The 23,561-nt window shown below is 44.5% G+C and overlaps 1 protein-coding gene across 2 annotated transcripts in view; it reads left to right on the top strand.

The window, feature by feature from the left end:
* The window catches only part of Sema2a (Semaphorin 2a), a 489,458-nt gene extending 468,251 nt beyond the window's left edge, over positions 1-21,207 (top strand). For both annotated transcript variants that reach the window (XM_033466751.2, XM_033466748.2), the window contains exons 7-11: positions 5,821-6,051; positions 6,889-7,302; positions 8,799-9,075; positions 10,837-11,284; positions 12,827-21,207. In XM_033466751.2, the coding sequence (XP_033322642.2) occupies positions 5,821-6,051; positions 6,889-7,302; positions 8,799-9,075; positions 10,837-11,284; positions 12,827-12,901 (1,445 nt within the window). In that variant the 3' untranslated portion in view covers positions 12,902-21,207. The remainder of the gene's footprint in view (positions 1-5,820; positions 6,052-6,888; positions 7,303-8,798; positions 9,076-10,836; positions 11,285-12,826) is intronic.
* Positions 21,208-23,561: the final 2,354 nt, after the last annotated feature.

Raw genomic sequence — 23,561 nt, 5'->3', positions numbered from 1 at the left:
AAATTAAGTATAAATTTCGTCATATCTCATTTTTTTTAAAAAAGGACTTACACCACTTTCAAAATAAACGGTCCAATTGTTGACAATCGGCAACAAAAATGAGACGCGAGCCTCGAATAATCGTATCTCCTCTTCCTAAATTGTACATTTTTGTTTACAAGCTGAAGGAAAATTAGGAAGTATTTACTTTGCATAGAGACAGTCAAATTATTTTTTTCCACGTTGCTATTTAGCACTAAATTGCAAGAAGGGATTTATTTAAATTTCGTACAATTTCTTTTTTGCATATTTCTATTATAATATATGCTCGAACGAGGAGAAGTTCGTCTAAAAAGAATTTCATAGAAACGATTCAATGATTTCTGCAATTGTGGAAGAAAATATCAGGAACCAATCACGAGGACTATTGTTAAAGTCGTAGCAAAGGTAATATTCAAGAAATCTTCCTTTGCGAAATTGTTTTAATGATTCTGAAAGAGATACATTTAATAAAACCTTAGTAACGAACGTAAAAAACGAAACTTATGTTTGTCGCGAACAAATATGATCAGATTTGGAGTGTCTAGATGTAAAACGTGTATAGATAATAATAGAGTTCTACTGTACAATAAAGAATCGATGTTTCTTTTACGATAATTTAATTTAATTTGAATGAATGTTCCTTTGTTTAATTTGAATTAATTTAATTTGAACAATTGCGTGGCATATAATTCCATGCCACATGCATCCCCGTTCCATCATGATTAAACTTTATTATGAATTTTGCCATTTTGCAAAACAGAATAAGCACAGAACATACTCTGTGAAATGCCATAAACGCGCGAAGCTCGGGCTATTAATTACCAAGCCCCGTGACACATGTACAGTCGAATGGAAGTTTGTAAAAGCGCGAAGTTTTCGGATAGCATGCTCTCCTTTGTAGTCGATTCGAACACAATCGTGCCCACCTCCGATCGCGAGTCGAGACACTTCCGTTTCCCGTTCTCTCTCGATTTCCGACTCCCTGTTCCTGTCCGCGCCTGGTCTCCACCCTCTGTTCGTCCTCCTCCTCCTCCTCCTCCTCCACCCGTTTCTCCACCCTTTCCCTTTCGCCGGTTGCGCCTCAATATATCAAACTTCCACCGGCGAAGCGTCAGACAATCGATTTAATCGGTGAACTGTGAAAGAGATTGCAGCCTCTTCCTCGCGCCACCGCATAATGTAAAATCGACAGAGGCTGCGCCGTTCGCACGGCGCGATTTAAGCGCGGAGAAAATTCGATTTCCGTCTACGTCGCGGCGTCGCATCGCGTCGCGTCGCGTCGCTTCGCGCGTCGTCGTCCGATGGGGTCTCCCTGTTTTTTCACGACTCGACGATAAACTGCGTCGCCTGGAATCGGCTCGGTTTTCATCGGCCGATTAACAGCTCCCGGGTAGATTGGAATTCGGCACGGTATTCCGTCGTCCGCACGGGCGATGTATTTTTTAAAATTTAATTAAACATCCCGTCACCCCCTTTGTCCTTGCAAATTTTAATCTCGCTATTTTTCCCGTTGTAATACGGATTACAGTCTAAGCTATTATATCCGTGAAATAGTTGCAGATGTAGTAATGAAAAATTCTTCGATCATATTGACGTCGTTACAGATATGAATATTTTATGTTATTTGTCAGTGAATTCCGTAAAAAGTTTATTCCGTACTTCAGGTGATATTAATAGTTTCGTGCGTCTTTTACGCCTCTAATTATATTTTTTTCGATTTATATTATAAAAGGTAAAAAGGTAGTTTCGTGCGTCTTTTATGTGCCTCTAATTATATTTTTTTCGATTTATATTATAAGAGCTAAAAAGGTTAAATTCCTGTCAGATATAAATACGCTGTCGTAAAAGGTAGTAAAAGGGTTGCTTTGTCACGCTAAGAAATCACTTATCGCCAGTTTCTCGTCTCTGATTTTTCTCTCGAGTCTATTAACCTGTTATCCAAAATAGTTTATCTGACCTACAGTATTTCCATTTTATATAACCTGGCGTATTTTATATATATGTATAATTGAACTCTGTGACCCACGCAACAGTTACACTTTTAACAGTGTTTAAAATATAAACAAATTTGATAATGTGGAAATTATTTCGAAACGCGGTGTAACAATTTTTAATGATGCATTAGACTGCAAACGATTAACCTTTAACGGTCCAATGCCGCCATACACGCGGCAGAAATCAATAAAACCGTAAAATCTGGCAGGAAACATTGGAAAAATCGGTACGATTGTTTCGATGAAAATATATCAACGAAGTTTTATTAAAAAAAATTTTCAGTAAAAAATTTCTCTTCGTCTGAGAAACAGTCCGGCAGACTTGGCAGTGTGTAAATTGGATAGTTTTGGTCCCTTAAGGGTTAATATTGATAATTTTTCACGGAATACTCGTGCATATTTAGTGACCGCTGATTTTCTGCGTTCGGCGCAAGGATTCGGGATTGTCTCTTCAGACATATGCAACGACCGAAAAGGAAATGATTATTTCTCACGGGTGTCTGACGATAAACTTCGCGGGAAAGAAACGAATAAGATTGAGGAACGAGCCGGCGCGGCGCGGCGCGGCGTGGCCATCATAACGGTTGAGACATCGAGAGAGCAGTTTTACGATTGCTGGTCGTAAAAACGGACAAAGTGGGGATCGTTAAGTATGCGCTCGGTCGGAGACGGTTCGTCCGCGGTGCTAAATGAAAACTTCAAAAGTCGTTGCTCGTCCTTCGCGCGGAAAACTTACTTCGTCGCGTCGTAACGCGGGCTCGTTCGACCGTCTGTTTTATAGTTTTTCGCATTGTGCCGGCATTCCTTCGGATCCCAAAGTTTTCGGGGCCGAGCCCCGACGACCGTTTTCCGTACCCGTAACCCTTCCACGTAATTTCCCGGGGTTCCGCTTTTGTTTTCGTAACGAGCACCCGCGGCCGGCGCCCTTCGCTACATCCGGCGAAGCTACGACGTATCGCCAAACGCCAAACTTTCGGGTTACCTTGAAAAATCGCCAGCAATTATTACACCGACAATGTTTTCATCGACGCGATTTAACCCTTTCGCTCCGAACGACGGATATATCCGTCATCCATATGAACCCTCGCGGAGCCGAACGCCGGATATATCCGACATCCACATGATCGCCCTCTGGGGACGAACGCCGGATATATCCGACATGCTGGTAAAATCGCGTCCTAATTTTTGGACTGCACCGCCTCTTGTTACTATTGCGTGAATCTTTTGACGAAACAAACAAACGACAGTCCGAAATAAACGACACACCATTCAAGTTATATTTGTTCTACCTGCATTTCCCATTATTATTGTGTTACATGTCATAAAGGGATAGAAAATCGAAAGTACTAACTTTAGGACTAATTATTATGTATTATGTTTTGTATTATGAATATTATGTTTTATTTTATTACTGTATATTATATATTATTTCTTCACTTTTTCCATTGTTAATGAAACTTTTTTTACCTATTAAATAACTTTATACCTTATGCAGAAATTATAACTATATTGTTTTAAAGAAAAATCCCTTTTCTTCCCAAATACACTATCCACGCGCAATGTGCACAATTTCGGCGGGTGGTTCCGTTCAGGAGTGGCGCTACGGCGGACTGAACCGCCGTAGCGAAAGGGTTAACGACATAGCGATTACATACCGACACGACGAAATCACCAGCAAATGTTTACGTCGACTCTCGTTTCATCGACAAGTATTACGACGACGTTCGATGAATGTCGATTAGACTCACCCACTGCGAAGTTCAGTGACTCCAGTGAATTATTGCTCCTTTTTATTGTTTAAAGTAAGTAGGAATATAAATTTTGTTTATTTATTACACATTGTTATGAATTAAGATAATATTATGATAACATGATTAAAAAGATTTTCATTTTATATAAAATTAATGTAATTCGCATTCACTGTCCGAATATTTTTGCGATGTTAAATTTTGTCACAATCTTGTTTATCGCTTATTGTACAAAAAACCATGTGGAATAAATAAACAAAATTTATGTTTCTACTTACTTTAAGAAGTGTTTGATTATATGAGAAAACAATTGATTCAATAATACTATCTTCAACAATAAGAAGGAGCAATAATTCTTCTAACAATATGGTGTCCGAATATTAATGCGAGTCACTGTATATACTCATTTTAAAACGATTCAACGAAGAAAGTTCTTCAAAATAACTGTTCAATTTTTTCATTATTCTTGCAATATCATTTCTGCGACGTATAATCTTCTACAAACATATTTTTCGTACAACGAAGTATGCTGCGACGTTTGTGGGATGAAACGATGACTTTCTCTCGCGGCAATTTATGCGAATCGAATTTGTACAACACGGTGTTTTAATTTGAAAGGCACGTGTCTAGCAGGCGTTCCAAATGTCTGCGTTATTTTGTAAAAGAAAAAAATATTTCGCAGGTCGCGGATCAGGAATCGTGCTTCGCGTTCTGATTTTACGACTCGCAACACATTCCCCGAGCCGTTGGACTTTCCCGAGATTTAATCATGACCGAGTCGAGGCCGAATTTACTATAACAGAAAGAATAGCGCTTCGTACGAAGGAGATGAATGGGTAGTTCGCCGATTGATGGATATAACAGCTTCCCGAAGAACGCGATCTCGTAAAAGTTTCTGCTTCGGGTGGATTTTTTTCAAGGCGGAATGGTCGAGGGGAGTGGCAACAAAGAGGAGAATCGTAAATTACAGCGTCGGCCCCCGGAAAACTGATCTTTTAATTTGTTCTCCCGTTTCGCCGGGGGGACGCGACTTCCACACCGACGCTACGCGGTGTTGATTTTTAGCCCGGCTAGCGAAAGAGCCCCGGAACATCGCCGCGGATTTGCATCTTAATTTGCTTGATTGTGTTTAAAGAGCAAATCGTTCGGCGGGAATCTTCGCGCGGAATTTCATCAGCGCGGAATCTTACCGCGGCAGTTTCCATTGAAATTACTGTTTCGCCCCGGCCGACGGCGGCCCCGACACGGAATTCAATTTGATTTTTACGGGAGACTTTAATATTTCCATAAAATTCGCCGCCCACCGCCCGCTGCCGGGCACGAATTGGATTCGTCTAGGTACACGTACCCTACGTGCAACACGGTTTCTCAATTTTTCAGCCGTTCGTTTTCATACCGCGACGCGATTCCAAAACAGTTTAGCTATATTCGATTTGATTATTTCGAGCGGGTTTCCCGCCTGGAAAATTCCGTTCGACGTGACTCGAATCACTCAAATATTTAATAATAACATTCTCCATGGAAGAGCGGCTACGCGAAGTTGGAATATGTCAAACAATGCTGTTTGATTGTACAATAATATAATAAGGCGGCGGATCTTTATGGAAAATAAAAATTATTCGAGTCAATTGTAATGAACAGAAATTTATAAAAAGAAATGAAGCTTTCAATAATTTCAGTGAATCGAAGATAGTGCAACAATATTATTTCATTCTTCTGATGTCTCCAGAATTTTTTACTATTCCTAGTCAGCCTAATAATATTGAAATTAACTTTTAGACGTTGATGCGTATCGTCAGAAATTCGACGTAATGAACTCATTCTTTCGAAATATTCATAACATGCGAAGATTTTTATCTCAATATACAGGATGAAGATTAGCAAACATTAATTACCAAAAATTAATTACCAAAAACTTCGAAACTTCCATTTCATGTGTGGAGAACGAAGGTGGAGCTTTCGAAGATGAAATAATGTCTAGATATTACTAATTGCTTGTTGGTTATCGAAGTTATTGGAATCGATAGTCACCGAAAACTTCCACTTGTTTGTTCCAGAGCCGAATTTCGTGGGCTCGTACGACATTGGCAGCCACGTGTTCTTTTTCTTCCGCGAGACTGCGGTGGAATACATAAACTGCGGCAAAAGCGTGTATTCCCGAGTGGCGAGAGTTTGCAAAAAGGACACCGGCGGCAAGAATATCTTGTCTCAAAACTGGTCGACATACCTGAAGGCTCGATTGAACTGCTCGATACCTGGCGAATTTCCGTTCTACTTCAACGAGATACGTAAGTAGCAGAAATTTTGTGCCGATCCTTTCAGGAATAAGTTGCGAAGCCAGAGATTAATCGAACTTCTATGTAGTTATTGCAACTTCAACTTAGATATTCGCTTATCAATTGCATTACTTAAATGGTTATAACTTATCGAAATAGTTGTGTCAATCGAACTTTCCAACATTCACACGTTATACAGGGTGTCCCGAAAATGTCTCGCAATCCGTAAATGGAAGGTTCCTGCGGTCATTTGAAGCAACTTTTTCTTTTGCGAAAACTTTCTCCGAGGCTTCGTTTACGAGTTATTAACAAAAAACACTGACCAATAAGAGGCGAACTCGACTAGCGCGCGGCGGCCCAGCCAACGAGTGCACGGAGCCCAGTTCCGCTCATTGGCTCGGCTGTCTCGCGCCAAATGATTTCGCCTCTGATTGGTCACTGTTTTTCGTTAATAACTCGCAAACGAAGCCGCGGATTGCATTTTCGCTAAGGAAAAAGTTGCTTCAAATGACCTCAGGAATCCCCTCTAACGGATTGCGAAACATTTTTGGGACACCCTGTATAGTATTCGCTACACTACGAATCGTTATATTTATCAGAAATACACTTATCAAAAATATGCTTATCAGAAATTAAAAGCAATCAGTTAAATGTTAATAGCGTCGTACAGAGAAACGATATTTTTAGGATTTCTCCTCGAAACACGAATTTTGCATAGACGCAGGCAGTCTGGCAGCAATCGAAGTCGATAGAAATTGATCGCGATTGAAGCAGAACGTCGGTTCTCTGTCAAGAGTATATATGCAGCAACAGGGAAAATTAATTACCGTCGCATTCACGTTTTTTCAGAGAGCATTTACAAGGTGCCGGGCGACGACACGCACTTTTACGGCACGTTCACAACCTCGACGAACGGATTAATGGGCTCGGCGATCTGCTCGTTTCATATCGACGCGATCCAAGAAGCGTTCCGAGGTAAATTCAAAGACCAAGCGACCAGCAGCAGCGCCTGGCTTCCGGTGCTCTCGAACAAAGTTCCTGATCCGCGACCCGGCCAGTGCATAAACGACACGGAGACCTTCCCGGACCTCGTTTTGAACTTTATACGGTCTCACCCGCTAATGGACTCGGCGATATCCCATGAGAACGAGAAACCGGTGTTCTATAAGCGCGACGTGATGCTCACGCGATTGGTCGTCGATAAATTACGCATCGATTTCGTTGAGTCGGATCAGGAGTACACGGTCTACTACGCTGGTTCCAGTAAGTATTCGAACAGTTCCTTTAAAAAATTACAATTCACGTCGATTGCCTCCTTTCCTGATAGCATTCCGATAGATTAAATCTACTTTTAGAATCGCGCGAACACTTTTATATTACTTCATTATTTGTTTGCTCACTGGGAAGATAGTTTCTCTTGTTTTATTTTTGTAATTATTCATAGTGACTGAAGGAAGAAAAGAAATTTCATGATTCACTAAATCTACCGCCGATTAACACTAAATAAACCTACCGCGGTCAAAGTGACCGCTTTCTTATTTTGCAATTCTGAAAAGTTCCGAGACTCTTTCGTGGAAAACGCTTGAATAAGTTATATTATTGGAGCAAGTTTTATAATAAAAACTTTACAAATTCTAAATAAATTCGGTCTTCTCACTTTTGTGAAGCAGTACATGCCTGTTAGTATTACTGCTTGGTAGGTTTAGTGTTAAATGACTGATTTCGCATTTTTTATTTCATAATTGTCGAAGTCGTAAAGCTGCTTCCATTAGAAATCGTTGAACTTATTTACTTATTCAGGCACACGTTATTATAAGAATCGTGAAAAATTTCAATAAATCCTGTAACGTAATTCTTATAATGCAGCACTTGTTAGTCGCTTTTAGACCTCGACAGGTTTAATGTTAAGGCAGTGCGAAGTAGCATGCGAACGATGTAGCACTTGCAAAGTAGATGCAACGATACAAGCTTCCTATAAATGTTTTCTCGGTTGTCAACGCGGCGGTAAATTTACAACGGCCGCGAACCAAACTAAATTACGGAAGGGAATTTAATGGGAATTACGCGTCTGTGAACCATTTCGCGCGAATTTCGTAATCCTGATTTGTCATGGGCAAACTCGGCAAGATAATCACTAACTCGGAGGTTCTTGCAGTTGAGTCGTATCGTCTGCTGTCGCTATCGCCGATGCTGTTTCGAAGCTGTGTGTGTAGTTGACCCTCCAATATTGCCGTACAAGCTGACATAATCCAGAATGGTTCTACGGTGATCATAAAATAGACGAACGCGGTTAGCGTGACCTACGAAAACTGTTTCGAAATTTATCTGAATTACAAATCAGTGCTCGTAGAATTTTCTGAGAATCAATATATCCTCGAGACTGCCTACTCGAGATTCTTTAATTAACGCAGATGATTTACAACCGGTACAAACGCCGATTATATTTGTACGTTAAAAATTTACTAAGAAGTTTGTTTAACCATACGGTGTAATCTATCGCTAAATTCGGTAAATCGAAAATAACGTAGCAGCATACCGATACACTTCTTTTCACGTTCTCATTGTTTTGTGTTTCGTTTGCTCGTGTCCGATGTAAGTGCGCAGTTTGACGAAGTACGGAGGGTTCGACAGAAACAAATTTGTTATCGGAAGGTTACGAGGCTGTCGGTGAATTCATATCGATGTAGATTTGACCGTATCGCTGCCCGTCAGCTGTCCGAACTAGCAGTGTACAAAGGGATCGTTGCTTCGTGTTACAGGCGACGGACGTGTACACAAGGTAGTTCAATGGATGGAGGGCGAGAGGGATTCGCAGTCCATCCTGTTGGACGTTTTTGACGTGACGCCGGGCGAGCCTATCCAGGCGATGGAAATCTCGAAGGAGCACAAGGCCCTCTACGTCGCGTCCGATCACAGAATAAAGCAAATTGACTTGGTGATGTGCACGAGACGGTACGACAACTGTCTTCGCTGCGTTCACGACCCTTACTGCGGCTGGGACAAGGACGTGAACACCTGCATGCCCTACAGACCCGGGTAAGTCCTTAACCCTAGAAAGATAACCATATGACAACGTACGTAAAAGATAACCATACGCTTCAGAGGCGCATGCTTTTCTAAGGCGTCAATTTTATACTAACAATGGATATTTATTTAAGTTAATCTAGTCATTTTAAAGGTTTGGCATTATTGTAAAAATAAAATGCATTTATATTATATTTTTTTATATTTTAAGTAATTTTAAACTTAAATCACTAGACCTCTATGAAAAATTAACAAAAATCAACAGTATTCGCAGGCGTCTCTGCGACGTAGGTTATCTTTCTCGGGTTAAATCATCCCTCGGTCGCGAACGATCGCAAATCTGATACGGGACTGTTTCATAATTTTGCAACTTCCATTCGCAAAAGTTCAATCTTAGTTATCGAAACTATCCGTTGTTCATTTTCTTCTTGGAAAATCCAGCTTCGTTCGGCTAGAAACGAGTCTTAAATATTAACCCTTAGCGCTCCGAAGGCTCCGTTACGGAGACATTTGTCATTTGTTCCGTAACTCCGAAGGCTCCGCTGCGGAGCCAAATGTTTTTAACATACGTTATCGTCGGCGTTAGCAATTGTTATCTGCAGTCGAAACGTGCTAAGTCTGTACCATTACGATTAAACCATTTTTTGACCTTTTCTATGGTTAGCAACATGGAGAAAAATAAATATTACGATGAGAATTTAGAGCCGAGCGATACCAAAGACGTATTTGATTTTGAAGAGTTAAAAGACGTTGTGGAAGACAATGTCGGTTATGATTCTGACACTTCGAGTAGTAATAGCGAAATTATACTACCAAAGAGGCGAAGAATGAGAATTATTGAAAGTGAAAGCGAAGATTCGTTACAAGACTTAGATGAATGGCGCGATGTTACGGAAGAATTACATATTCCAGATAGAATATATCTTAGTGTATTGCCATAGGTCATTGGACCACAAGTTTCAAAAAACATTGAACAGCCGATACGATATTTTAAATTATTTTTCACGGACGAATTGGTAAATGAAATTATAAAGGTAACCAACAATTGTGTAGAAAATGTTCTAAACTTGAAAGAAATATCTAGTAACTCTATTTGGCAAAGTGAATACTGTGACACTTGTCCAAGGAAACCCAGAATCCATATGGGAGATTGTTACCAAAGATATCACACCGTGGTGAATTGCAAAATTAAAAATTTGTCTTTTATTTATAATAGGAAAATGTATATTTATAAAATAAATAAAACCAAATGCGTTCACAAGGACGTGTAATCTTTTCCGCTCAAAATAAGACTTCTTTTATCTCAGGCGCTTTGCTCCAAAAATGTGCCGGAGTTGCTGGTAGGCGGTACTCGAGAAACGCGCGGAGCGCTAAGGGTTAATCGGAGAAAATGGCGTTCAGCGATTCATTTCTAATATCTCATTAACCCTTTCGGTACGAGCGCCGGATATATCCGGCATCCATCTGATGACCAATATGGACGAGTGCCGAATACATCTGGCATCCATGTAAGCCATATTTCTGTAGGCCCTTTACAGAATGTTTACAGGAAACATTTAAAGAAAGATTTAGAAACGGATTAAGCACAGTCATTACGACGCGCTCGTACCGAAAGGGTTAAAGGAAATAAAAATATTTGATGGAATTCGTGAAAACATGGATCATTCGTGTCTCGATGCATGAGAGAGAAAGTTTGATGTCTTCTTAAGAATTTAAGAAATATTTAGGTAGAAGATAAGGAGAGATAAGAAGGATGCGTATTGGGTTTTGCAGACTTCTTCAGGACGTGTCGAACAGAACGGCAGACGTCTGCGACAGCAGCGTGGGCAAGCGGAAGCTGGTGGTCACGTGGGGACAATCGGTGCATCTGAGCTGCTTCGTGAAGATGCCGGAAGTGTTGGCGGATCAGGAAGTCAGATGGTACCACTACAGCAAGGAGAAGGGCGGCTACCAGATAGCTTACAAGTACGGCGCTGGTGGGGACAAGTTCATCGAGACGTCCGAGAAGGGCTTGGTGATTGTGGGCGTGAACGAACAAGACGCCGGACGATACGATTGCTGGCTCGGTGGCTCGCTTTTATGCTCGTACAACATCACCGTGGACGCCCACAGATGTTCAGCGCCGGCCAAATCGAACGATTATCAGAAGATATACTCGGACTGGTGCCACGAATTCGAGAAATACAAGTCCGCCATGAAGAGCTGGGAGAGGAAGCAAGCGGTGAGTCGATGCGCGTGATGTAGAAACTCTCCTAGAATTGAAAATCTCGTTCGACCAGTTTGTCGAATCGTATTCCTTGTCGTATTTATTCGCCGCCATATTTATATATGGTCGCCGTTCCGCGGGGGCACGGTATTCGCAGTGCGTCGAATGAATTTTGTTAATTGCATCGGAAAATTGTAATCATTACGTATCAACTTAATTAACCGAAGTAACTGGCATTTTCGAAAGAACTTAACTGCAACAGTAAATTAAGCTCGTGCATAATTTAAATAAATTATAGTAAATGTTTGCATAACATAATACGTCGATGCCCCCCGCATGAATAATCGAATCGGATAATGGTTATTACACATTGTTCGCTGACGAAACTCGTTAATAATGAACAAGTGTCTCAGAATAAATTGTTAACACTGCAGCTACCGATATTGCATTTAACCGATCCGCAATGCACTTTGAAAATTATTTCCTACATTCGAGGGAATTTCGTTGATGAACGTCATCGCAGCGATCCCGTCAACCACTTGCTCTGTAATTTCTCTCATAATAGTATCGTTGGTTAAAAATTAATATTCGTATTCTGCACCGGCAAATATTAATGTCGTATTACTATTCAAATCATATTAGTACAGAACTAATACGTTCATTGACGAAATTGTGGTAACAATTTCATTTACTAAGCTCTTTTTGGAACTCCCATAATGGATCTAATTTGTTAACCGGTTCATAATGTCGCGTCGGTCGCGGCCATGGTAATTGTAGAATTGGAGAGAGATCGAATCTAGTTTTTATAAAAATAAAACGCTCTCATTTTGACATTTTAACATTTTCATAGTATTTTCGAAATTTGTTAATTCCGCTCGAGCTTGAATATATTTTTCCTTTTTTGTACTAATGGGTTGCTCCACGTATAAGTGAAATAAATATAAATATATCAAAAGGAATAAATGATTCAAGTAACCTTTTCGTTAAATTTAACCAAAGAACTTGCTTATGCTATCTTAACCCTATGCACTCGAGTGGTGACTCAGAGGCACCACTAACATTTGTTATATCGCGTTTTAAGATAATTTTTATATTAACAAAGTTTAGATTTCAAAAATTGTTAAGAATGTAACTGTTGTGTGAGTCCCAAGAATCAATTTCATATGCTTAAAATGCATTTTATCATATAAAATAAAAAATACCATAAGTGACAAAAATGATTTTATATTTACAGTTAAAATAGCTTCGAGTGCAAAGGGTTAAACGGTGGAGCCGTCTTTACTTTGCCACCCAATGTTACAATCTTAGAGAATGCCCCAAACAAAGTTCGACGACCGAAACATTCGGATTCGTTTTACGTAGAATCTCTTTGCGCCGATGAAAACGTAGAACTTTGCAAAGGTAAATTGGTAAATAGCAAAAGTATTTCCTGATAAAAAGAACGAGGGGAAGCTTCAAGCTCCTGATGCAAAAGCTTCCTGCAAGGGTTCGTTAGACAAGCCTTGCTTCTCAGTGGCGCGGTTGTTTCAGGAACCGTTCTGCTCCCGTCTGTTGCAGCAATGCGCCTCGAGGCAGAACGACAGCAATCAAAATCTGCACACGAACGAGGTGTACGGGACCCCCCTGGTCTGATGGAGCCGATCGTTGGAGCCCTCGTCGAGCCGAGACCCCGGCGCGATGTTGCGTGCAAGCGTCCTGCCGAAGAATCGCGGTCCATCCACGACCAGTCGGACGAGTCACCTCAGTCTCCTTCTGACCGGTTACACCACTGCCTTTGTCCTCCTTGCTACCGACGGGCTTTCGACCAAGTGAACACCGACCAGCGAAACGCGTCCGCATCAAGAGAGCCAGCCGGCAGAACCGTATATCTACGTCCGAAACGGCGAGGACGATCGCCTCGTCCACCATTGACGTCCATCCTCGATCGATCGAACGAGCCTCTCGTACCTATTGCTCGCGCGACCTCGAGCCGCCGATCGAGTGATCCAACACAGAGACTGGACTTGCCCGACCAGCCACGGTTCCTCGAGGCTCCCCGCGATCGATGCGAACGAAACGTTAGCGTCGTCGCGTCGTCTTCGGTTCGGCCGAGATCGCGCATCCGGCCACTTGCCCACCTCAAGCAGATTCGCTTCCGCTTCTCGTTTCTGTAAATAGCCCGGAGCAGACGAAGGATCGCGACAACGCGCGCGATCGCGACGAGGCTCGCGACTTCGGGCGGAAACCGCGCGGAGGACGGCGCGCGGCTCGGCGAGACGGGAATCCGCGGGAGACCACGCGGTGTTCCTCGACGCGTCGTTCCTCAGAAGGAACGGTAAAGGTCCCTCGACTTCGGCTGAGAGCTATGGGAGTTATTTTCGGGAGGAATATCGCCGAGCAGACGAAGAGGCACGAGTCGATAATGGTTGTTGCCTCGACGCTTCTTCTTCTCGCGAAGGTTTGCACGCTGTTCGACCGGCAACGATCGTTCCTTAACGTCCCCAACTATCGTCCCGACTAATTAGCAGCAGCGACGTTAAGGAAGAAATGCTATCGCGGACATCATCCGGACTCGATAGCGAGGGACTTTTGCCCGCGTCGAGGCTGTCCGTCCGCGAACCGTCCATCAACCGGAAATCGGTCCCCTCGGTTTCTCAGATCTGTGATACGAGCGACGGGATCTCGGACGAACGTTCTCGCCAGCGTCTTATCCATCCGAGGGCAGTTTCCCTCGTTAACGTCGCGGCATTCGGAGAGGGTCGCCGTTGCGTTGCCGAACAGTGGACGCGACTTCCTCGGCGGCTGGAAGCGGTACGCGCGCCGCGGGACCGCGACGCTAACGAGGAAAACTGGAATTCCCGCGAAGAGCCCGCGTCCTGGGAGATTCGCACGAGTCTTCGGCGTGGTTTCGGCCGATCGGATGGCGGTGGTGGCAACGACGGTGACTTGTAAGTAGTCGGAGAGGCTGTGTATGTATGTGTATGTGCCGTGTACAGTGACTCGCGGAGCGGATGAATGGTGCGAGAGGAACGCGGCGTCGAGCGCGCCGCGTTCCCGAATGTCACGCAGGTTACACATGAGATTATTATACCGGCGACCTGGTCGCGGAACTGCGACCTTTTCTATAGCTTCGTTAGCTTTCTCATATCACGTTGCCAGGCTCGCGCGACAAGCACCGCCGTCTGTCTTCGACTCGCGCGATCCCCTTCGATCGCGACACGACGAACGCTCGTTTCTCGTTGCCGTCGCGGTTTACTTTCCTCGTGTTTCTCGTAGGGCGTAGACTGATCGACACTCGGACATTCGGTTCCTAACCCGTAGGTTAACATATCGCGGCCCGTTCGCAGTGGTTCGATGAAAATCGCAACTTATCCGGGCTTCTTGGTTTCTCGGCTCAAGTCTGACAAGCGTCGCGCTCCCTTTCGCGTTTCTGCGGATTTCACAAGAAGGAGGAATTTTGCTGCCGAATCGATCGGTTGTCGAGACACGCCTGTAGCGATCGAAACGAGAACAAGAATTTTCGAAGAGCGTACGCTCGTGACGCTTGTTCCAGTGAACAATAGTGTAGGTAAGTTTTTATTCGTCCGACGTGGATGATTTCGTAAGTATTGGTCCTTTTATTCTGTATCTTTTTTTATCGTGGATAGTCTCCTATCGATCTGTCTTCTAGGAGATAATGAAGATAGTTGCTGTTTCGGTTTAGCCGGTAAGGGATTAGGAGTTCAAGTTTATCTCTCTTCCGTTCCTTCGAGTTTTATTTGTCATTGTTAAATTCCTTTCCGAACGATCGAAACGGTATTTTACCACATTCTTCTCGATTTCTTGCGCGACGTTGCGAATACGATGATTCGATGATCGAACGTTCGTTCTTTCACCGAAGACACATTTTTACGCGTGCCACTGCGACCGAGCTACCACTCGTGAAACGCTGTAACTAGTAAAACACTACCCAGTATCACTATTGCCATTATCATTGTCGAGAACTGTGAAGGTGCTACGCAGGCGCGTTCGATGCGTGCTGGAAATTGGTAAGGCCTACTACAATCCCGAAACGTTCGCACTAACTTTCCTGTGACCCATGAACGCATTCAGAATTCGCGGAACACGCGCATTCGTGCTGAAACGCAACGGGAGTCGGAAATAAGTGTACAAAACTTCGAATCTGAAAGAAATGCTTCAAACATTATATATTCTCTCGATTTCACTTATACACGCCACACGAATGTCGTTGTCAGATCATAAATCTCCGGTGGCTGGGCAAGAGTACAGGTCGAATTTTGTCCAAAGCAATGACAGATAGACGTAGTTTGAGAAAGAAAAAGAAAAGAGCGTTTCTAAGTCGACTATAATGCACAGACTGCAGATCGTTGTGCGCGCATGCACAAAATTTAAGAATGCGAGGAATCCTGTATACTATCAAAGGCAAACGGTATTTTTATATCATTTTTTCCACAAGAAATCTGCTGGTTGGAAGAGGCAATTTCCCCTTGATTTGAACATTCCTAAAATGATCTTGATAACGCGCACGAAGATCCGCAGTCTGATGACGTATATTTTGTAAGCTGCACATTGAAGTAACAATTCTGTCTTGAACCGTTTCGCTGCGCGAGGGAAATCTTTTGTCAGCATTTAACAGACGTAAACTTGTTCCGTGTCGTTTTCTTTATGATCCGCGATCCTTCATAAAAAAAAGAAAAAAAGAAAAGGTAAGCTCGTTTTAGGATCGTTGTACGTTTATTTCCGCTTCTAATTGCACGCGTGGACGCGCGAAACGGTCCGGCGTGAATAATCGCCGATCCGGTCGACTCTCGCCGATCCGGTGCAAAAAGAAAGAAAACCATAATCGCATATACCTCTGAGCCTAGAAATAGAATATCCCCGGTTGTGCTCGACAGTTTCCGTTCGACCGGATCTCGGATCTCGGGGTCCTGGGCGGACCAGCGGACCGATCAAGTAGACAGTCGTGAATCGCGGGTGAAACCGGGCAGACGATCGGTTCGTGCCGAAGCAAGAAAGTTCGACGGAGGGACTAACGTCGGCGATCGCTCTCCAATTGGTTTCTCCGACGCGACGCGACGCGACGTTTCTCCGACGCGACGCGACGCGACGTTTCTCCGAGGCCGAGAGCAGCACCGTTCGCGAACCGGCGTCCGGCGACGAGCCGTCGGAATTTCGTTTTTCTTCCGGTCCGGGAACGACTGTGTGTACATAGGATCGCGATAGCGCATGGTATTTTTATAAACGATAAAAAATGAAAATGAAAGGAAAGGAGGACGGAAAAGGCGAATGAAAATTGTTTCTCTCCGGAACGACGCGACCGTTGAACGCGAGGGACGACTCGCGGCAAGTTTTCGTTTCACCCAGCTCTCTTTCCTTTTAATTAATCCCCCTCGTTTCGTCTCGTATTTTTAATCCTTTCGAAATCTGTTTTTTGTATCGCGTACACGTAGAAAGAGCGCTAGTTTAAATCTACTTTTAATCAGCGTAGAGCGACGATCGCCGATCGCTTCTACCAACGGAGATCGGAGCCGGGCACGTTCTGTAGAAGAACGAGACTTTCGAGCAGCGAACGGAAGCCGAACCGTTTTATCTTTTCGCTCGCGAAGGTCTGGACGAGGCTTTTACCTCTTTTAAGAAAGACCATTTTTATCGTAGCTTCTTCCGAATACATTTTTTTAACAAGCGACAATTCTTTGTAACGTGGAAACGCTGCTTCGGGTAATCGATGTTAAGTCAAAGTGGCTTTCGATACCGCCAATTTCGCATTCGACGACGATAAAATACTGTCGTGCTCTTTCTGCGCAAAATGCATCGAGTAGGCGTGGTTTCGTTACCCTCGCAGTTGTAACCCGCGAGGTTGACTTCGACCGTACGTGTTCCAAACTGTAGGGCCCGTCTCCCGTCGCATCGCCCTTGGACAGTTCTACAGTGGAAGAATACATCGAATAAGTAACATTCGACTGTACACCATTTTTCTCCGCGCTGCATCGAAAAGCTTCTTTCCGATAATAATTCCCAATTCTCGATCGGAAGATTTGAAAATATTATCGAAGGATCCGTCGAATGATCCGCGAATTTATTTTGCCTATCGTTGTCCGCGTACTGGATCGTTCAAGTTCGTACAGTTTCCTTCGGCTACTTTTGAGGCATCCGAATTCTAGCGGAACAGAATTTTGATCTGCGACGAAATCGCAAAACAAACTGCGAGAAAGCCAAATGCTTTGTCCGCGTCTTCTCGACCGGCAGGTAAAACCGTGTACTCGCTCGATGCTCCGATCGTTTCTGCAATTGTTTAATCCGACTGCCCAGCTCCGACGGAGATGGATGCATACCGGTGCTGTATTAAACAATCCGTGGGAGGGTCGCTGTGCCCGCAGCGGCTCGGCTCGTCATCATAAATAGACGTACGAGTAGGCTATAAAAGTATAGTAGTATATAGTGGCGAGGTGCGAATCAGAACGAGAAGTCGCGAAGACGGTGGAGCCGGATAGAAAACGGAGCCGCGTCGGTGATAGTTTCGCTGTTTTCTGCCGTTCAGTTTGTAAATAGGAACACGTTCGTATCGTTGAGACGCTCGCGACGCGGCCGCCATTTCGGCCGCCGTCCGACGCCCTGATAACCCTAATCGACGCGACGCGAGGCGTCGGCGTCGGCGTCGGTCCGCGTCTCACGGGCCGATCGCGGATCACCGGGTCGCGATTACGTTAGTTATTCTTGTACAGAGATTTCGATACACACCGAGTTCGACGATTTTCTGTTCTGTATCTATCGCGTCGACGGCATACAAAGGTACACTGTCAGATAGTGAAAGAGAACGAGTGCTACGATCGTGTGAAAGCCAACCAGAGAAAAAGACTAACGAATGTAAGAGTAATTATGTGCGAGAGAGCGAGCGAGCGAGCGAGCGAGAGAGAGAGAGAGAGAGAGAGAGAGAAAAAGAAAGAGAGAAAGATGCGAGTAGGTGCGTAAGATTAACACAGTAATCGGTAACTTAATCCTCAAATATGTACTTATTATGAGCTTCAACAAGTATTGAATAGTATTACGTCGTAAGGTTTAAGACTTAAGTTTCGAATGGTAAGAGGGGCGAGAATCGTGTGCCGTGAAATCGGCTCGGATCGGAGTGGGCTCGGATCTACGACGATCTACGACGATCTAGGACGATCTGCGACGATCTACGACGATCTGCGTCGATCCGTCGACTGGACGAGACCCGGCCGCGACGACGGAAACGGCTCGGACGACGCTCGAGACTATTCCGGGGGCGACCGGCTCCTCGAATGCCTGCTGCGAGAGGATGTTCGAATCAGGGTGTGCGTGTGTCACGTCGAAACGATACGTAAAAAGAAGAATAGCAGTATAACCTATCTATCGTCTGAAGAAAGTTATTAGGAGAGGCGCCGATGAGAGTGGCGGGCGTATTGTCGCGGAGGCGAACCGGACGAAAAGGACAAAGACACGGAGGAGCACTATGGTAGCAATGATCTTTGGCCAGGAGTCTTGCGTGCACTGGTCGACGGCCGGCTGGGCGCCGCGAGCATGATCGACCACTCGCTATTCCATTTCCGACGGCGCCCGTTCACGATCGACCGCGACCAGTGCGCGTTCAGCCTCTCGAGACAGAGTTGGAGTGATCATGGAAAGCAATCTAAGATGAACCTAACGTTGTTAGATATATTATTTGTAAGATTATCGGAGTACTGTATATCGCGGGGACATGGTCGCCGCTGCGGGATCCGGCGACGGGGGGGTGAAACGGGGGTGATAATCATGCGAGAAGCGACTTGAGCCGATCGCGTCCGATTTCTGGAGCGTTCGGCTCGGGGACCATCGGGTTCGTCGGGCCATCGATCGATCGATCGGATCCAGCAGCGGCGATCGAGTCCCCCACAGATAGGTTATAGATCGATTTAGTGTACGCTGTGCGAAAAAAAATAATGACGTCCCCCGTGACGACAGTTACTCGAGGTAATAAGAGAAAAGGGAGAAAGCGGAGGAACAGCGGGAGAAAGAGAATGAGAGAGAGAGAGAGAGAGAGAGAGAGAGAAAGAGAGATGCCCTAAATAAAAACACGTAAACTACGATGACTTATTACTACGATACAAGGAGGAGAGTAGGATAGCCGGTAACGACTAATTCAAATATATCATTAGAACTAGCCGACGACTGTCTTAGGTTCTCTAGATTTCTGTACGAAATCGGTTTTCAGTTCTTTTCCCAGGGGTGTCGGGGGCGGGAGGGGGTGATCTGCCGATCTTTTTACCGTGCTTCTTGTAAATCGGTCACCGTTTGGAACAATCGTTATTCCATTGTTCGGTTTCGTTGGACTCTTGTCTGCGACCCGGCTGTTTCGAGGAGAATGATTAGATTCGTAACGACAGCGGAATCGATTGCACATTGTTCAGCATCTAAAACAAACTTTAATACCCGTTCATTGTTCTTATCGACTATCGTAATATACCTTTCCTGTCATCACAGATTCGGCCCGTTTATGAAAACAATAAAACGAATAGCATCGAATCGATAAAAAAACAGCTATTTGCATAAAAATCAGAAATCTGTGCAGTTTTATATTCCGGCTTTCTTTGCATCGCGAACAAATATCGCGCGATATCGATTGTAATCGTACATCGAATGCATCGCACACGATGCATCGAGCGAGACAGAACGCTACGATAGACATGGACGTGATTGGGTTCCACCAGCCAGATGAAAACACATTTTATAACGTTTGCGAAAGCCAATTGGTGTACAGAATTGAGAATCGGAAAAGTGATTTTTGAAAATCGGTTTAAAGGTGGACCCGGTCGCAGGCAACAGTCCAATAATTTCACGCGATCCGTTATCTTCTTCTATCGCAGCGCCGCCGTTTGTCTTCTTGCGTCGTTTTCCCTTTTAATATCGTTTCGATGACAATTCCCATCGACCGTGACAGAGAGGATTCCCGGGGTGGGAGGAAGACCGAGAGAGAGAGAGAGAGAGAAAGAGAGAGAGAGAGACACCCCACGCGAAATTAATCGTTTCGTATCTGCGGAATTCATTTCTCATTACTGCCATTATTACCGGGAGGGGCCCCGGCGTCATCGACGTCGCGTTTTATTCCACCCTTTCCGTTTTCCCTCCTCCTTTGTACCGCTCTTTTCCTCTTATTTGTATTGTGCTCATCCTTCTCTGAACTGCCAGCGATCAAGGGTAGAGATTAGGGTCGGACCAAAGTACACCGTGAATCCGAGGCTGGTTCTTTCGCGGGCATTCAGTTTTTCAGACATTTCTTCTCGATTCGATCGAATTTTTCGGAAAGTCGCCCGGGAAACGGTTTATTAGCAACGAGCGATTAGAATCAAGGACGAAACGATGATATTTTTCGGCGAAAGAATGCGGCGGATGAAATTTTCGCTTTCATTCGCCGCGGCGAACTTCCATTTTCGTTTATCGAGAATATTTCGAGTATGAACGACAGGCGGAATTTTACTGTCTGCTTTCCAATTTTCGACGGTAATCGCGATTTATTGGATTCGTTAGCGCGTTACATCGGTTCTCATGCTTTTGATCGGTTAGCCAACGAAGCCGGGAGGTCCGGGGATGACGAACCACCGACACCACCCGGCTCCACCCCCGCCTCCCGCCGTTCCAAAAATCGAGGAATTTATCGACGGAATTGTTTCGATAATACCGTTTCCCAGATTCACGGTGGACATGCCCCGCTGATGAAAAATTCACACACGTATATCCGACGCGTGCGCGCGATTATCATCATCGTTGAAACACACTCGACTGTAGACACTTCTTTTAGTTCGAACAACTTCGTACGGTAAGAGACCCTTTAGATATTCACCTAATACCTAAACCTAAACATCCAATCGCTATTTTTATCAAAAAAACAAAAAAATATGTTAAAAATCTTTAATAGTTATCCATTGTTCACTATTGCTATAATAAAGTTTTGCTTTAATAAACGATGGATACGTAGGTGCTATTTCTTTCAACCACCCTCGACCAATCCCTTTCCGATTACAAACCGACGGTAAGTACGCTTTATAATTACTTTACGAATCTTCTTTGACAGCGATTGATTTGTTCATTGAACGATAGAAATACGAGAAAACTTTGGGAACGTGAACAAATGATTGTACCGGCCTTTTTATGAAAGAAAACTTAGAAGCAAAATAAATGCACTTCGAAATCAAAATAACGAACAAAATCGAATTCTGCGGATTCTTGCAGTCGAATTAAATAAACTGTTGCAAAACTAAATATAATTCAGTGAAAAATGAGAATATATATACACAGGGTGTCCCAAAAATGTCTCGCAATCCGGAAATGGCGGGTTCCTCGGATCATTTGAAGCAACTTTTTCCTTTACAAAAATTTTCTCCGAGGCACCGTTAGCGAGTTATTAACGAAAAACAGTGACCAATGAGAGGCGAGCTCAGCTGGCGCGAGGCGGCCGAGTCAACGGCGCCAGCGGTCGAGCGGTCGAGTTCCAGTTCCGTTGATTGGCTCGGTCGCCTTGCGCCAGCTGAGCTCGCCTCTCATTGGTCACTGTTTTTCGTTAATAACTCGTTAACTATGCCTCGGAGACAATTTTTGTAAAGGAAAAAGTTGCTTCAAATGACCTGAGGAACGCGTCACTTCCGGATTGCGAGACATGTTTGGGACACCCTGTATATTTAAAATGCAGAAATATTTTCATGCATTTGTTTATAAACTGTGGAGAAAAGAAAACAAACCTACGAATAGATCGACATAATAGTTTATGGCGGAAGTAATAAATCGAACAAACTATAAATTAAATAAATTGACGGTTGTTTTATTCTCGAATCGCGAAGCTTGTCGCTAATCCGTCGCCAGCATCGGAGGGAAACAATCCTCGGAGTGTAGCTGCGCGGACGAAGAGCAGACAGACGGACAGACAGGGAAGAATCCGGCGACTAACTATCGCGAATTAATTTATCCGGCGAGCGGTGACGGTGGCGGTAGCGATGATTCGGTTCCCGATAACAGAGTTGTGACTAACAATAAGAGAAATCCAGTCGGAGCAACGTACTCGAGACTTACGTTCCAACCGGCCTCGCTCGACCATTGCCCGATCAATAGAGCAACCTGAACTTCAGGCTATCCCCCGAGTTTGAATAATTACGTGCAACTACTAACTCCGTGCGAGTTATGCAGCCCCCGTCTATAGACAGCAAGCAACAGCCCCCCCCCCCCCTGTTCCCGCGCGCAACCCTGCTCGACGAGTCCGCGTCGTCTTCGTGGTTGACTTTTACGCTTCCGTTGAGACGTCATCGCCGAGTCCGCGGGTCAAGAACTGTTACGGCAACGACGTCATACCGTGGAACTTGTTATTACAGGGCCACGCGGCGATCGACCGTCGACCGTGTCGTCACAGCTCGTAGAGTTGATTGTCCGTCGAGAGATTCTCTGAACGCGCGGAAAGGTCGTGGGAAAAACGCATCCGATGTCCACCACCCGTCCGATCAAAAATTAAGCGATCCCGCGAATCTGTTCGTCTATAGAGCGCGAGCAAGCCGCGGATCTTTACGCGAACCCGCGGCTTCGTTCGCAAAGCGATAGTTGCCGAAGTTTCGTTTCTTTCGCGAACAAATCTGCATATCTTTGGACAACGGCGCGCGAAGTTCAATGGGGCATCCGTATCATCGATCGCGGCTACATAGTTCGCTCTAGTCTCTTCGATTCTTCGGGATTAGATTGTACGCAGTTCGGCTCGACTTGGCTCGACTCGCTGTTATCTCGACGATCGCTGATTTTAATTAGTCAACAGACGCGGCCTCCCGTCGATTTTTATTAACGATCGAACGCTGTCTGCGAATCGGACACGGTTCCGTTCATTCGCGAGGATCGAATTTTAATGGCGCGGAACTCGCTTATGCGCAGCTGCGCTATCCGTTCGATTTTTCGACTCTACAACCGACGAACTTATCGGGCACGGTCCATTAAGATAAATGATTTCGGTGTTCGGAACGGATTGGAGCACTTCGGCCGCATTTATCGCCGCTCGTTTTTAGAATGTTTCGCTTCGACAGCGGCGATTGCCGATCAAAATTTTCACGTGCTTCCGATCCGAATGTTTTGTATATTATGAGAAATGGTCGATCGGATGTCAAATGTATCATCGTATCGAGCAGAGCATCAATTGAAACTACTAGACTCGAAATACTGCGCGCTGATTGCATTGTTCGGAACGCAGCGTAGCGGAATATTTATTAGCGCTGGTCTCTCGAATTGCATAAATACTCGAAATCGTTGGACTCAAGCTGCCGCGTGCTGTTCGCAGTGTCCATCTTCTACA

The sequence above is a fragment of the Megalopta genalis genome, chromosome 4 (genome assembly GCF_051020955.1).
Source record: "Megalopta genalis isolate 19385.01 chromosome 4, iyMegGena1_principal, whole genome shotgun sequence".
Taxonomy (NCBI): domain Eukaryota; kingdom Metazoa; phylum Arthropoda; class Insecta; order Hymenoptera; family Halictidae; genus Megalopta; species Megalopta genalis.
Note: the sequence above shows the minus strand (reverse complement) of the source record. Positions and strands in the feature narration are given on the sequence as shown.